Source organism: Macaca thibetana, chromosome 9 (genome assembly GCF_024542745.1).
Source record: "Macaca thibetana thibetana isolate TM-01 chromosome 9, ASM2454274v1, whole genome shotgun sequence".
Classification (NCBI taxonomy): Eukaryota; Metazoa; Chordata; class Mammalia; order Primates; family Cercopithecidae; genus Macaca; species Macaca thibetana.
Genome location: NC_065586.1, coordinates 61,868,554 through 61,884,821, shown reverse-complemented (window position 1 = coordinate 61,884,821; position 16,268 = coordinate 61,868,554). Strand labels below are relative to the sequence as shown.

The 16,268-nt window shown below is 53.7% G+C and overlaps 2 protein-coding genes across 5 annotated transcripts in view; one reads left to right on the top strand and one right to left on the bottom strand.

The window, feature by feature from the left end:
- PCBD1 (pterin-4 alpha-carbinolamine dehydratase 1) overlaps window positions 1-16,268 on the bottom strand; it is a 1,172,580-nt gene that overhangs the window by 707,311 nt on the left and 449,001 nt on the right. The window lies entirely within an intron of this gene.
- Window positions 1-16,268, top strand: part of LOC126962500 (cadherin-23-like) — a 340,014-nt gene that overhangs the window by 173,481 nt on the left and 150,265 nt on the right. Inside the window, 2 exon segments of the mRNA XM_050803593.1 lie at window positions 1,486-1,614; window positions 8,630-8,708. Of these exon segments, the coding sequence (XP_050659550.1) occupies window positions 1,486-1,614; window positions 8,630-8,708 (208 nt within the window).

Sequence of the window (16,268 nt, the reverse complement as noted above, 5' to 3'; positions counted from 1 at the left end):
ACACTGCAGCTCCATCTCTGCAGGCCAGGAGCAGGTACCAGGCTTCTTGGAACACCAGGAATGCCTTGCATCATTCAAGTCACCCCAGACAAACCAAGGGAGATCTAACCTGGGGACAGTTGCTCCTCAAATCTTAACTCAGAGAATGTTCCAGCCCGAGGGGCCTTAGAAGTCATTCACTTCAGCCCCTTCATCTCACAGAAAAGGACATCAGATTCCCAGAGGGAAAAAGAACTCATTTGAGGTTACTCAGCAAATTAAGAGACTGAACTGGTGTTAGAGCTCTAAGTCAAAACTGTTAGTGGCAAATTTTTATGTGAAAGGATCTGAGTTTGAGTTCTGGCTACACACTTGGAAGTTGTATGACTGTGGGCAAGTTACTCAGCCTTTCTGAGTCTTTGTTAACTCATCTGAATAATGGGCCCATTGTAACTACAGATGCAAGTGAAGTGCCTGGTAGAGTGGCTGCCACCTCATCTGTGCAAAGCACTGCAGTTACTGTTACTGCTGGCTATTTTTATTCAGTTGCAGCAGGCTATTTAAACAGTAGGAGATAGGTTTGGGGTTTTCTTTCTTGCCAAGCATTGAAAAAATTTTTTTTGAGATGGGGGTCTCGCTGTGTTGTCCAGGCTGAAGTGCAGTGGCTATTCACAGGTGCAATCTTGGTGTACAACAGCCTCAAACTTCTGGGCTCAAGTGATTGCCCCACCTTAGCCTCCTGAGCAGCTGGGACTACAGATGCATTGGCGAGGTTTTATACAATGAAATTCCCAGCTGACGGTTTAAATATTGCTCGCCTGGCTACAGGGGGATGGCCTATGTGACCTCTCAGGATTCTTTCTTGGAGTCCCCCAAATGTCACAGACCCTGGAGCTCCCCCTGCTGGTTAGACTGGGAAAAGTCCTTAACCCGTAAAACCCCAGCCCAAAGCAAGGGACTCATGAATGCAGGAACGCAGGTGCCAGAGTAATCCCCTCTGTGGCCTTTCTTCAGAGGAGTCCCCATCCTTGTCAATCCTCTGCTGCCCTAGGATGAGTGGGGACAGGAAGTGGGCACAGAGAGGGGTGGCGGCCCCCGGCTGAACTCAGCAAAGGAGCTGAAGGTGGCACCATATCTACTCCAAGCTGGTCATCCCACCACCCGATGTCCAAGGAAGTCAGGCCCGGGCTGCTAGGGGCTGGAGGTCTAGCTGTACCCCAGCCCTGCTTTGTAACACTGGATAAGCTGTCTTCCTCTGGACCTTGGGGATGCTGTTTGTGTTTTCCTGTACAGTTCAGAAATCACCGCGGGTTCTTAGAGTTCTTAAGCTTCCTTTAACCAAGCCCTTCCCTGCTGGAGTGCAAGAGCATGGGTGTGTGTGTGTGTGTGTGTGCGTGTGTTTGCACATATGTGCTGCACAGTGCAGGTCTGTGTGTGTGTACATATGTGTGTGAGTGTCCCCACCATCACTCAGCCTAAGGCTGTATGTTCTCTCTGCTCTCTAAGGATCAAGATAAGACCAGGCCTCTGTCCACCCTGGCCAATTTGGCCATCATCATCACAGACGTCCAGGACATGGACCCCATCTTCATCAACCTGCCTTACAGTACCAACATCTACGAGCATTCTCCTCCGGTAAGACTCCTGGCCCTGAGGGACTTCCTTCCGAGCTCCTGTTAGGGATTAGCCCTGTAGTGGGCTGGGCTCCTCCTTGGCTCCTGCACAGTCCCTGTGCGTGGCAGTGATGGGTGTCCTGGCACAGTGAAACCCCAGCCACTCTTCACACCATGCCCATCTCCTCACCCTCTCACTCTACCCCAGGGGCTCCTTGTGGCAAAGAACAAAGGCTTCCAGGGCAAGTAACGGGGAGCCATTCAGACAGACTTATGTGGAGGGATGGGGATCCCATGCAAAATCCAGCCTGGGCTGGAGAATGGATCTAGGCTCAGTCTGGCTCCACAGAACATCAGTGTAGCTCAGCTGTGTCCCTGCCGTGTCAGTCTGTCCCTCTCTGCTGATGAGCACTGCCAGAGATGGTGGCAGCTGCCCTTCTTCAAGGGCTTTCTTGGCCCCAGCTCTTCCCTGCGAGCTTGCAGCTCCTGCTGCCCTCCCTAACGCCCAGTCTTTGGATTTCTTAAGTCCAGGTTTCCAAGAAAGGCTCCTGATTTTTCTGGTGTGTTGCAAGGTCATAGGTCACCAGCCTGTAGATCGGCTACCCATGGGTGTCTTAGAGGACAAAACATGCCTCGGCCCACTCTGCAAGGCTGTGGGTGGGGCAGCTTTGCTCAGCTGTGGGCCAGATGGGCAACGGCAGCCATCTCTAGTCTCATAACCACTCGTGCGTCTGTGCAAACTTGGATGCAACACCGGCTCTGGGTGGAAAAATTAGAAAAAGCTACCTCCCCTAGGCAGTCACAATCCCTGGTCATCAGCTTAGGGAACAGCATTTGGGGAAAGATAAATGAGCCCCTTCTTTTGAGGGAACTCAGTGTGCTTAGAGGAAGGACTCAGCTTTGGGAGCAAAGTGGGGCCCCCGCCTGAGGCTCGTGGGTGTTCAGGGCCCCACCCACACCTCCGCACAGGCTCACAGAATTGAGCGTGACAGGTGAGCTTCCCTTGACTGGGGTGCAGGCTGTGCTCCTGGGCCTGACCCCTCATTTGGAGACCAGGGCTGCCCTGACCACTGGCCTCGCTTCAGAGCACGAGGCCCCAGTCTCCTGGTGTGTGGGGCTGGCATTCGGCCACTTCCTTCTTGGGGCAGGTGTGGAGGGAGGCTCCAAGAAGCAGGATCCTTTCCAGCCTGCTACTGTTGAATGTTTGAAGCTGCTTTGAGAGTAGAAGGGGACAGATCAATGCCCCCAATTCCCCAGCCTTCTCTTTCTTAGCATTCTGTGGGCAGTGGGAGCCCCAGCTTTTGAGACTGAAGGCTGACTCTTCTCAGTGCAGCCCAGCCCATTTCCCATGACTTTCCTAGCCCCCTTTCTCTCTGCCCCTAGCCCAACTTTGCCAGGCCAATACCTTTACAGCATCAGGTCAGCCGTGACGTGCTATTTTCAGATGAGGCAGGGCCCACAATCTGCCCATGGCCCCTGGGCATCTCCTGAGTGCTCAGCACTCTTGAACAACTTGCCCCACCTCTGCTCCCCTGAAGGGCTGGAAGCGTGCAGTCGGGCAGGGACGGGGTCTGCTGTGGGCATAGCACACAGTGTGTGCTCAGGAGATGGTTATGGAATGGACAAATGAACAGGCACCCTCACCCTGGGCAGACCAACACCCTGGGCAGACTCACCCTCCTGCACCCTCTCCGCCCCTGTGCCTGCTCTTGTCACCAGCCCAAAGTCCACCCACCCATTCTACCTTTCTTATAATTTTTTCACTCTACCTTTCTTATAATTTTTTCCCTGGCTTCTTCCCTACCTGTCCCAGAGATAGCAATTCCTCTCCCTCAACCCTGGTAGAATTAACTCTCTCTATGCTGCATAATTTTCCACTTAATTATAGTCTTGCCTGTAATGTTAACTATATATGTGGGCTACTTCTGAGCCCCCAGTAATCAAGGTACTTGCGTCTCTGGAACATGATCTCAGCCTTCCTTTGGGTCTCCAGGGCATCATGCCCAGGGCTAAGGGCAGGGAAGATGCCCAAGGCCAACTAGATTGAAGTACAGGACACGGTGGTGGCCGGGCTGGCAGAGGAGCTCAAAGGAGTCCCACACTGCCGTACTCACTTTGGCTGAATCACACAGCCTCCTGACCACCTCCTCACTGGGAAAGGGGGATAATTGTGCCTGCAGTGGTGCCTCCCTCGCCTTAGGGTTTTAATGGTTGGAGATAATGCACATAAAACACACAGCAAGTGCTGCCAATTAGCGGACGTTAAACTACGCTGGGCAGTGACCTGGTCAGTCAATTACAGTAGCCAGGTTGGGTTGGGGCTCCCAGCTTCAGCTTCCTTTCAGAGTCGTAATAGTTGGCAAGATGTGTGTTCCTGGTGTGAGTGTCCCCTGAGACCCCTAAGTTGTCTTTTTCTAGTATTGTTTTTAGTATTTCGTGCAATGCTCAGTGTGCGTGTTTTCACTTCAGACCTGCAGATTTCGGAGCTGTCCATCCATTCAGTCTGCACTTCATCCTTTTATGCACCCATCAAACATTGATGAGGCTGTCCCATGTGCAGTCCCCATGCTAAGCCATGCCCTCTGCTGTCCAGGTGATCCCACAGGCTCCTGCTAGGGCAGCCCCCTCAGTCTCAGCAAACCAGATCCTTGCCCTCCTTAACTCCCGGTCTCCTGATGCTCCATTTCTTGGCATATGCTATGATTCTCCTCTCTCGGGGACAGGGATCTTGATGTCTCTTTGCCTCGCCAGTATTGCTCCTTTGTCTCCACAAGGGCACTAAGGCCCATGCCCAGGGATCTGCTAGACCCTCAATCTGGGTGGTGCAGGCTTGAACCCCGTAGCTTGGCTTATGGCTGGGCTGGGGGAGCCAGAGAAGGCAGTGCATTGAGGGTTTCAGACCCTCCAGCCTTGCCCGGCTCCACTGGTGCCCACAGAATCCACCTCTGTGTCCACACACCTCTGCCCTTCCTCTGGTCTCCACACGTGAGGAGTTCTCGAGTTCCCTCGCCTTTTGCAGAGCCTCTGTCCTGCAGGCTGATTCCCCTGCACTCCCAGCCTGATCTTTCCTGGCTGCTAATTGGTTTCTGTGCCTTGATCTGGGCCCTCCATGTCCCTTTACAGTGTAGAACCCTGATTTAATGCAGCAGTTCCCCGGCCAGGCCCAGGCTGAGATGCACCCTGGCCTGCTCTGCCTCCCAGGCCAGAGGATCCCAGCACCCCCATTCCCAGCCTTGCCTCTGCTGCCCCGGGGCCCCAACCGGACCTTTCCCCATTCTCCCCAACTCCCCCTCTTTATCTGCGGCTCGCAGCATGTATGCCTCCCCCTATCAGCGTATCGGGCTAGCATGCCTCATCTAAAGTGTATATATTACCTAATAAAATCCTTCTTATTTGGGATTATTGCATCAGATTTTAATTTCCTCACTCGAGCAGCAGCATGTCGGCCTGCCCGTCAGTGAAGGGCCGATAGAAGGTGAAAAGAGCGGATAAACTGCACAAATTACTGCCAGCCGATGCCTATCAGCCCTTCGACTGGAATTGACTGGAATTAAGGACTGAGAAATAGGATTTGCTACCTCAGAATCTGCTGTGGCAGCTCTCATCGGAAGTCCCTTTCAGCCCCCACCAGCCTGCCCCCTCCAAGGACGCCTCCTGTTCCCGAAGCAAGCTGCCCATTCACCTTTCAAGTCCTTAATCCCGTCATGGAAATGGGGTAGGGGGTGTCCCGGCTGAGCTTGCTGAGAAGGAGGAGGACATGGACCCCTGAGGCCACGCACAGCCCAGCTGGGCTCCTGTGTCCACGGTTTTCCTGACAAGGGCATCTTTGGAAGGGACAAGCCACAGAGGGAAGAGACTTGCTCCCTTCTGGAGAAGTCCAGCTTCTCTCCACTGTGTCCCCACTGCCCGGGCCTCAGAGGCTGGGACTGCCTCTCACACCTCACCCACATCTCAGCTTGGCACACCCACTGGGTGCAGAGCCCTGAGCCCTTGCCTCCTCCAGAGAGCAATGGCATCCCCCGGGCCCACCCCACATGGCCCTCCATTTCCCCAGTCACCCCGCCCCTTTCCCCTCCCCACTGCACCTTGTGACCCTCAGCAAATCCCTGAGCACTCTGAGCTTTAGTTTGCTCACACGTACCCCCATGTGAGGAAAGAGAGAGGGGGAACCTTGCTGGGTGCCCCACACAGTGGCACATCGTGGGCACTCCACTCATGCCAGTTCTGCCCTGGAGGCTGCTGGCTGTCCTCACGATGCACAGAAAGCCCCTTGCCGCTAGGTAGAGATGATTAATGTGGGGTGTTGGGGAGTCTGAATTTGCTGAAATTCTTTGGAAAAAGCCACGTGGATGTGCATTTTCTGGGAAGAGGCCCCTGAGTTGTCCTCAGATGCACACAGCGCTTCTAGGCCCAAATAAATAGTAACAATCACGTTTATAGCATTTGCCGCACGTCAGGTGCTGTTCTGAGTGCTTCACGTTTATCGGCTGCTGAGGGCTGGGGATTGTGATTTTTACCCATTTTATAGATGGGGAAAACAAGGCAGCAAGAGGTTACAGGTAACTTAAAGGATTTGAGCGCATGCAGTCTGGCAGCAGAGTCAAACCCTTAACCAGCTTGTGGTGCTTGTCCGCTCCTCCCATCACAAACAGCTGGGCCCCTGCAGGCCTGCACGCTGTAGCCTCTCTCTCAGGAGGCTTCCTACTCCCTGAAATGTGGATTCCTGTGAAGGGCAGATGCCCTTGGCAGGTCGCACCCTGGTACACACCGCAGCTGGACTGGCTCCCTGGAGAAGCACAGCAGGCCGCATGCCCTTGGGAGCGGGGCCGGCTCTGGGTCGAGCACAGCCGCACTTCTCCATCCCCTGTCTTTGGAATAAGTTTCAGTATATTGAAAATATAATCACTGAGCCTCTGAAACAAGAGCTGTGGGCTCCCAGGAGCCCTCATTCCTCCCTGTTAATTCCTTCTCATAACATTTCCAGTCTTTCTGGCTGCACTTGTATTAAAAGCTCAGGGTTTTATTAAAAGTGGATTTATTTACCCAAAAAGAGATGAAACCCCAGACTTTGCCAGGAGCCTGTCAGACCTTGCTTCATGGAAGCTTGGGTATGACTCTTGTGGGAAGAGTCCCCATTGTCCTCCTGTCCTGGTGAACCAACTGCCCTCCACAGAGCCCTGCCCGCCCAGGAGGCCTCTGGGCAGCCCCATGCAGGAGCCCAGCACGGGCTCTGAGGACTGAGGGCACTTTGGTCGCCAGGTCTCCTCTACACAGGCCTACACCAGCCCCCTCGTGCCTCCTCCTGAGGATCACTATCCGGGGCCTGGCCTAGCCCTGCCCTGCATGTGTGCCTGGAACGTGCAGTTGCCCCTGAGTACTGCTTAGTGACTCTCTGGGGTGGTGCTCCGGTGGGCCTCAGGCCTAGTTATCCTAGCAGGCCAGGAGAGCGTGGAGCAACTGCTGTGAAGGGATACCAGTGCCTGGGGAGGGTGAGGTAGGGGGGTGCCCCTGCTGTGTCATGGCAGCAAGACTGGGTGGAGTTAGAGGAGGAGCAGCTTGTCCCACAAAAGCGCAGGGTGTGCCTGTCAGGGAACAAGCCTCTCTGCACAGGTGAGGGGGGTGGGGGTGCAGCGCAGGCTTCAGCCTCCTGCTGATAGACAGTGAGTGTAGAGAAGTGGCCAAGACCACAAGAGCCCCTCATTAGCCATGCAGATGCCAGAGTTGACATTTCCCTAGGGGGTGGGGACAGGCTTGTCTTGCTCTCTATCACCCAGGGGAACACTGTGGCCTGGAACCAGAGCCTCAGGCAAGCAAGGTGGGCAGGCGTGGCTGGCACTGGCCATGGTGCGATAGGACCTGGGGAGCCAGGTAAAGGCTGCCCCGGGCAAGGGGTGACTCAGCGAGTGGTGGCGGTGACCTTAAACCCTAAGGTTTAAGGGCTCTGTGAAGGTTTAAACAAACTCTTGTTTGTTCATTTGTTTATTCAGTCAATCAACCAACCCATTAATTGATATTTGAATGTGCCAGTTGTATGCCAGGATCTCTTCCTAGGACAGTCTTATGCCTCCAAGCACTAGGCTGAGCTCTGCCTTCTACCCAGAGCACCTTCCTCGTCATGTTCTCTCCCTGGCAAACTCCTACTCATGCTTCATGACCCATGCTGAATGTTGCCATCTGTACAAAGGTTGCCAATTCCTCCAGGTGTACTTCTCCCCTTTTTGGTACATACACATGGCTCCATCTGAGTCACATGTGTATTCACACTCCTTATATGTGTATAGCAGCTGTCTGCTCAGATATCCTTGACTTCATGCCGTAGGCTGTGCTCCCCAAGAACGCATTCCCCTGGCTCCCCATCCTATTAGTTCCAACTCCTGGCCCCTTCTCCACCAGTGCTGCAGAGAGAATGAATAGGGGTGTGGGAAGAGCCATTCCAAGCAGGAATTGCCAGGCACAGCACTGTGTGGGCCATGGTTCCTAGGGCCATGGCAGCCTCCGGAGTTGCCATGGCCATCCCCCGAGGTACATGCTTTCACGATTTATGCTTTCATCCCTAAGGTAATTGATCCATCATGTTCGCCTTTATTCAGACCCCGGTGAAAACAAGGTCCCAGGCTTTTTGCTGTTATTCTTATTAAGGTGGGGGGAAAGTGAGGCCAGAGAGGTGCAGTAACCTTCCTAAGGTCACACAGCAATGTGATGGGTGGTTGAGCTAGAGACCAGATCTCTTTTCTCTTCGCTGGATGCTCCTCATCGGTTCTTCTTCCATGGTGGTCCATCTGAACAAGGGATATGGGAAGGGGAAAGGGGAATGATAGCATCGGTAAGGTTGGGCCTCCCCATGGACCACAGGGTGTTTGCCTGGGAACTGCAGTGTGTGCCCAGGGCAGCTGAGGCCTGAGCCCTTGGCACCTACTTCTTGGTTTGCCCTTGCAGCCAGGATCAGCCTGGGGAGGGAAGCTGTGGGTGCCATAACAGCTGCAAAGAAAGACAGCAGCCAGGGGATCCAAACTCAAGTCCCTCCTCTCTTCTGCCAGGGCACGACGGTGCGCATCATCACCGCCATAGACCAGGATAAAGGACGTCCCCGGGGCATTGGCTACACCATTGTTTCAGGTAAGGCAGAGGCTGCCCCCTCTCCTCTCACCCCTCTGTCCTCCACCCAAGGAGAGCCAGTAGGTGTCTCAGGCTCTGAGGGCTAAGGAGAGGTCTGTGGGCATGTGGGACAGGGTAGGAGACCTGCCTACAGGGACAGTCCTCGCCAAAGGGCCAGGAAGGGGACCGAGTGAAGGCAGTAGGAACGGGGAGAAGAGATGCTGGGAAGCCAACAGAGGCTAAAATGTCTGGGGGCTGCTTGGCTGGCACTGGGGGGTGGGAGCGTGTGCTGCTGTCCACGGTCTGAGACACTTGGGCACTTTGGGGCTCTGGGCCTGGGACTTGGGTGACTCCCATCTAACCTCCTCCAGCCCTCTGGGTTTGTCTTTTTCTTTTCGTATTTGATGAAAAGGTGGCAGTTCTAACATCACTGTAGAACAAACGGAGCTGCAACTACAGCTGATTTCATGTTCTTTTCACATTTCCAACCCTTAGGAATTCATGTCGCATCTGGAATGTTGCAGGGGGGAACATCGGCCCCCTTGCCACCAGATGCCTTGGTTGAGCAGAATAGTGACTGATGGCAGAGATGGTTCTGGGTGACAGGATCCCTGACCCACGCCCCACCCAAAGACTGACAAATGGCAGCTCTGTTCGGCTCTCCCAGGGCTGGTTGGTTTTAGAGCAAGGATGCCTTGAGGATGCGGCAAGAGGCTGCTCACCCACAGACTCTGGCTCTGCCCACCCCCCATACATGCCACCCACCGCCTCCCTGCCCAGCCCACGAGTCGGTGAAAGGTCAGCCTGGTGTATCTGGGCAGGCCAGGCTGATGGCCGAGAGGACGTCTGGCCAGTTTCCACCCACTGCCTCTCCCTACCATACCCCCACACCCCCAGAACCGGGACTGGCATTGCTGGAGTAGCATCCTGCCCCTGAAGCTCAGAGGACAGCAAGGCATAGTGATCAAGAACATGGAGGAGGAGGGAGTCTACTGTGTCAGTCATTTTGGGTGGGTCCCTGTCCCTCAATTTGCCTGTACTTCCACAAAATGGGAGCAGTAAGAGTACCTACCTCGAGGTGATGTAAGAGTCAGATGATTTAACATATAAAGGGCCTAGTTAATGCATGTAAAGTACTGCATAAGTGTTAGCTATGGTTATTACTAGAGCTAGCAGCTAATGCTACCTTGGGAAGCTAGGGGTTAGCTAGTAGGAGGGAGACATCTCATGTCCTTGGCAATGCAGGAAACCAGGGGTGTCCCCCTGGGACCTGCAGCTGCTGACATGACTATTGTTTTGTCTCTAAGCCCAGGGTACTCTGGGACCCAGAGCCACTCCCAGCCCAGCGCAGGTGGTGACCGGCAGCAGGAGCATGGATTTGGGCCTCTGCACCACCCCCTCCCCCCATTTCATCATTCTGGTGTCCAGCACAGGACCTGGTTAGCATAAACCCTGATACGTACTTGCAAAATGAGTGAATGTCACTCTAGGGGAGTGAGTGTTCAAACTCCAGCTTGCCCAAGATCTCCTGGGGCTCCTACCCAAAATACAAAGTCCTTGGGCCCCACGGAGATTCTCCTGGAGGTCTGGGATGGGTCCAAGAATGGTCCTTTCTCACAGCAGTTCAGGTTCAGGCAGTCCTCAGATGGGGATGTGAGGAAGCCAGGCCCCAGAAGGAAACTGTTCTGCAGGAAGGCAGGACCCGCTTGGGAATCGAGGCCCTTTCTAGGTGGGCAGAGAAGAAGAGGAGGCCTGTCTTGGTGCTGATCTTCTTCATGAATTTTGCAAATTGAGACACAGCGTAAGAGCCTCCCAGTGACCAGGGGCTTGTGCTGGAGAACTGAGGGAACACCGGTGAGCCCTGGGTGATGGAGTTGGGGAGCCAGGACAGAGTGGCAGCAGGAAGGGAGTGCTCAGCTGGGCGGGGGCATGTCTCTCATGTGCTGACAGCCTCTGGGCTGGTTTCAGATATACCCCAGCCTGGATGGAGGTGGGGAGCAGAGAGCCAGGACTTGGTTCAGGGTCATGCTTAGAATGGGAACTTCTGCAGAGACTCTGAGTCCATCCTCCAGGGCGCTGGTCCATTCCAGGTTCATGCTGGGTGACAGGCTGCCAGTCCAGACCCTTGAGTCCTCTCCAGTCTTCAAATAAACCCTGATAGCTCCAGCCAGAACCATCTCTCTACTCTCTCCCTCTGGGGAAGGAGGCTGGAGGGCTGAGCTGCTGAGCCTTTGGTGCCTGGGCTGGACTCTGGAGCTTGCAGTCCGGGCACGACTGGGGCAAAATCTCCTGGGACAGGCTCCCAAGTACACATATCAGGGTGAGAAGGGAGACCCAAGATTTGAAACCACAGAGAAGGGATGTATGTGGAGGTGAGGGCAGGAGGCAGAAACTTCTGGAAGGCCTGAGGCATTCAGCATAGCTTTATAGGATTCCCACTGCCAGCACAGATGTGTCTTAAGGGCTTTTAGAAAGGATGACAAATGGGTTACTTCTCACATGCCAGTTTTGATTGATTGGTAATGGCTGCCTGCAGAGGATCATGGAACCAAACAGGCTCATGAGCGCAGTATTCAACTGGTAGAGTCTGCTATGGATGTGGCAAAGGAGAGGGCCACTATGTGACAAATATTTGGCATCCTTGGTATGTTACCACTTGAGCAACACTTGCTGGGTGGCCTTAGATCTTCCTCTACCTATTTTGTGGATGTTTGTCACCACCTTGCGTCGCCCAAACCCCTGTTGGGTAATGAGCAGCTCGAGCAAAGGGCAGTCCTTCTCTTTCTTCCCTACCCATCCTGACTGGCTCAACGGGGCTCCCCCTACCCGCCATTCCTGCCCCCTTCTCCCTGGCCCTGGGCTGGCACAGTCTCCCTGAGAGCCATCCTCAGCATGAACCTAAAGCAGGTTGATGGGCAGGAGGGCACTGTCCCCAGGAGAGCAGGTGGACAGCAGGCTAGGATTTTGGCCTCACCTCTGCTTCCTTCCACCAGGGTAGACGCGGCTGAAAAGAACATTGTCTGCCAAGGGTCTGTGTCACACACCTGCTTCTCTGGTGATATTTGGTCACAGCCCTCTCCTGGGTGGCCTGGCCAGTGCCTGTTTATTGGGAGGCAGGCAGAAGGGATGGTTCATGTCACCCTGAGGGCATCTTCACAGCTGACTGCCCCAAGCTTGCCCTGAGTGCCTAGTAGGGGCCTGCCCCAGCCCTAGCAGCTCAGGAACCATTTTCCTTTGAAAGAAAGAACTAAGGGCTTTGTAGCGGGTGGGCAGAGCCAAGTGGAGAGTCCTGAGTGTGGTGATGTGGGTGACTCGAGTCTCTGGGACACCCCCAGAAGCCTGGGCTGGTGGTGGCTCTGTCTGCAGTGGGTGAGGCCTATCTGCCCCACGTGGCTGGAGACAGGCCTGAGCCCACAACGGATCCATGGCCCACAGTTAACCTGCCCAGTCCCCTGAGGCCCTGTCCCCTCCAGGCTGTTTATCAGCCCTGCAGCTGTGGGGATTTATGTCTGCACACCAGTGCTTTCCCCATTACTAATGACCCCTCTGTTTTGCCAAGAACAAAGAGGCCTTCAGCGCTAAGTTATGGCTCCATCGCCATCAATTTGTTCTCAGCTCCTCGTGGCCAAACTGAGACTGAGGAATGACAAGTTCTTTCCCATAGATGACCTGGCATGGGTCCCATCTTCTCCCTCAGCCTGTACCTGCCCTGCCACCCACAAGTGGCATCATTTTCTTGGGGCCTGACCAAAACAGAGTTCTGCAGGCTCCCGTCCCCAAAGGACAGCCCCAGCCTGTGGTCTCAACAGACACCCCCTCTGGCCTCATCCTTCCTCTGCCAGACAGACACAACCCCCCTTCAAGGGGCAGCTGCATTCGCCCCCCTCCCTCCGACCAACAGAGCACTGAACTTGGAGTCAGAAGTTGTGGGTTCGAGGCCCAGCTGTGCCACCTGCCAGCAATGTATCTGAGTAAGGGGTTCGACCTCTCGACCCCGTGGTCCTCGCCCACGGAACTGGGTTAATAATCCCCACATGGGTGAGGAGGTGCTGGAGAGACTTGAAAGGGCCATAAAATATTAAGGATTATTGATTGTCAAGGAACAAGCAGGACCCAGGAGTCCTTGGGACTCATTCATTCATTTCCTCATTCGTTTGAGCACAGGGCAGTGGTTGAGAGTACAGGCTCTGTAGCCATTGTCCATGGTGGTGACCTCTAGCTGTGCCAGCCAATGCATTTGCCTATTAGCCCATGTAGCTACTGGGCACTTGAAGTGTGGCTAGTCTGAGTTGAGAGATGCTGTCAATAAAACACGTAGGATTTTGAAGACCTAGTGTGCAAAAGAAGGTGATAAAATATCTCACTGGTAATGTTTTATATTGATGACATGTTGAAATGATAATATTTTGGATATACTGGGTGAAATACAGCATATTATTAAAATTAATGTCACCTATTTCTTTTTTGTGACTACTAGAGAATTTAAAATCACCCATGTGCCCATATTCCAATTCTGTTGGCGGCTCTGTTCTAGAGTTAGGTGGCCTCAGCTTAGCTTCTGCCACTGACCAGCTGCACAACCTTCTAAGCATCCATTTTCCAATCTGTAAAATGGAGATGATAACAGCCCCTGCCTCACAGGCCTATGGGGGTTTAGTGAGCTGAGCCAAGTCAGCACACAGAAGAGCACCTGATCTTGTAGCTAAGGCACTGAGCAGAGTGGACTCTTCATTCCCACCCACAGTTGACTGAGGGCTTTCTCCGGGCCAGGAGCTATGCTGATGTCCTGAGAGGTGGTGGAGACCAGGGCACCATCTTCGCCCTGGGAACCTGCAGTTTGGTCAGGAGACAGACCTATGCAGAGGCAGCTTTGTTCCCCGGGTGGAACTCTGGGAAGAGGAGGCACAAGATATGCTGATGTTGACATGGAGTGATGGCTCCCTGGGGGCCCGTTAGACTGTTTTATCTACTTCTGTGTGTGTTCAAAAATATCCATGATAAGAAGAGAGAAAGGATCCTTGGGAGGGGGTGCCTCAGCCACTCAGCGCAGGCTGGAGAGTCTCCACAAGGAGGGATCACAGAAGCCAGGCGCTGCAGGAGGAGTAAGAATTCAACGGAAAGAGGGGCGGACAGGCAGAAAGAACAGTGTGTACAGAGACTCTGCAGTAGGAGAGGAGCCACATTCATGCATCTGCAGTAGCTCAGCGTGACTGGGCGCAGCGCACAGGGGAGGCAGTGGCGGGGGGGTGGGGGAGTCGGGTGCTGAGGCTGCAGAGGGAGGCCGGGCTGGCCATGCAGCATGTGGGGTGTCTGGCTCAGGAGAATGCCAGCCCTGGTCCTGAGAGCAGCAGGGGGCCACCTGGGGGGTCTTGGGGGGTGGGGTGCATGGTCAGGAGTGCTTTTGGGCAGCTCATTGTGGTCAAGGTGGAGCAGACAGGTTGGGGGACAGCAGGTAGGAGCAAGTAAGGAAGAGGTTGGGGTGTCCAGCTGAGAGTTGCAGCCCCGACTGCTCGGCCACAGGCCACACTGGGGGACAGAGCCAGACAGAGGCCAAGGGGGGCGTGGAGGCCTTGGAGGAGGTGCTGACGAGACAAGTGCCGTGGGTGAGGGCAGAGCTCTGTCCTCTTTTCATGCTGAAAAGGCCTAATCTCTTCTTGCTGCCCACATCCATTTCCCCATCTGCTGTCGTCCACAGCTCAGGACCATCCCCCAGAGTGAGGGGAGGAGAACCCTGTTTATTGGGTGCCTGCCATGTACCAGGCACAGCCTGGACACAAGTTATCCCTCAAAACAGTCTATGAGAGAGATGTAGACAAGGAAAGCAAGGCTCAGAGAGTTTACATATATTGGCCAATAGTCACAGCTACTAAGAGGCAGAGCAGGGATTCGAACCCAAGTCCCTCAGGTTCCAGAACCTCCCAGTTTCCATGACAACCCACTAGTTCTCAAAGTGTGGTCCCCAGAGCAGCAACATCAGCATCGTCTGGGAATTATTAGAAATGCAAGGTTTTGCATCCTCACTAAACCTAAAGAATCAGAAACTCTGGGTGCGCCCAGGCAACGCTGATGTTGCTGGCCTGGGGACCACACTTTGAGAAGCTCTGTTCTAAAGGAGCGTGTGTTCTCAATGGCAGCAAAATTTTGTACTGGGGAAGATCTTACTCTTTTAATGTATAAAGCAGATTTACATTATATCCGTGGTGTTGACATTTCGTGTCAGGGGAGGAAAGTAATTACGTAAAAATGTCTAAAGTGGCTCCTGGGGCAAGGGATTGAGTGGGGTGGGTGATGATGAAGAGAAGGTTGAGAAACACAGGGCTAGAATCAAGGGTAAGTGAGAAGTATCAGGCCAAAACCCCTCACTTTCAACTTGAAAGGCAGTGGCCTCACTTCCAGGTCACACTGGGGTACTATGTTAGTGAAGAACAGAGCTTTCCCTTGCTTGTCTCTGAATTTTATTTTAATGCTACCAAGTGAGGAGGTACATTGGGTGCTTTAAAATACATTGAAATACATGAAAATACATTGATTGCTTTGAAGGGAAGTGTGTGTGTGTGTGTGTGTGTGTGTGTATGTGTGTGTACACAGGGAGAATAATCAGATACAGTCACACTTGCACAAGCTCACACCCCCGACATATGCCAATAACTGAATTGGGCCCCTGGCCATGGCCTGGTGGGGGACAGCTATCATAGGAGACCATCGTGCGAAACACTTCAAAGCCCTTGTGATTAAGCTGCTTGGCATTTTCTCACCCTGAGAAGTAAAAACTCAGGAAAAGCAGAATTGCTTTGGAACTCTGAATTGCACACCACAGCTTCTGGCTTGGGGTAGCACAATGGGTGCCTGGAAGCCCCAAACATCTCGGGGCATCTTGGGGAATGGCTCACCTGGCTGGAGCCAGAGGTCACCAGGAAGGAGTCCAGGGCAGATAAGAGAGGGGTGGCAGGGCAGTTGCTAGAAGACATAGAAAGCAAAAAGAAGTAGGTTCTTGAGTGCAGCTGGGGTGGGGGAAGTGAACACGGGGTCACTGGGAGATTCATCTCACACAGTTCTGGGTGGATTGGAGCAGGAAGCACTCGAATGAGGGCGATCTGCTAACAGGCTGTGACTCTAATCTATCCTTGCTGAGGGGAGGTCTGGGGGTCATTGTGGAGATGTATAGGAGCCGAGTCAGCAGGCTCTGGTGATGTACTGAAAATAGATGATGCAGGAAAAGGAGGAGACAAATAAACTACTAACGTCTGAGTCTGGGTTTCTCGGGTCATGGTGGTGGCCTAGGCAGAAAGGGACATATTCATAAGAAAAGCCTGTTAACATCAGTGAATGCCACCCTAGACCCACATGTACCAAAGCACCCCATTCTTCACCCATGGCAGACATCACTAATTGATTCCAGCACAAGGATGGGCCTCCAAGCCTTTCTTACCTGCCCTCTTGCAGCCACTAGCAATTGAGAAGCATTCTCTCTCAAGCTAGAACAAGCCTACCGTCCAAAGTGTAGGTTTAGCCCATTTGCATCCTGTAGCTCTCTTCTTTCAAGAATCTCAATCCCAGCACTTTGGGAGGCCGAGACGGGCG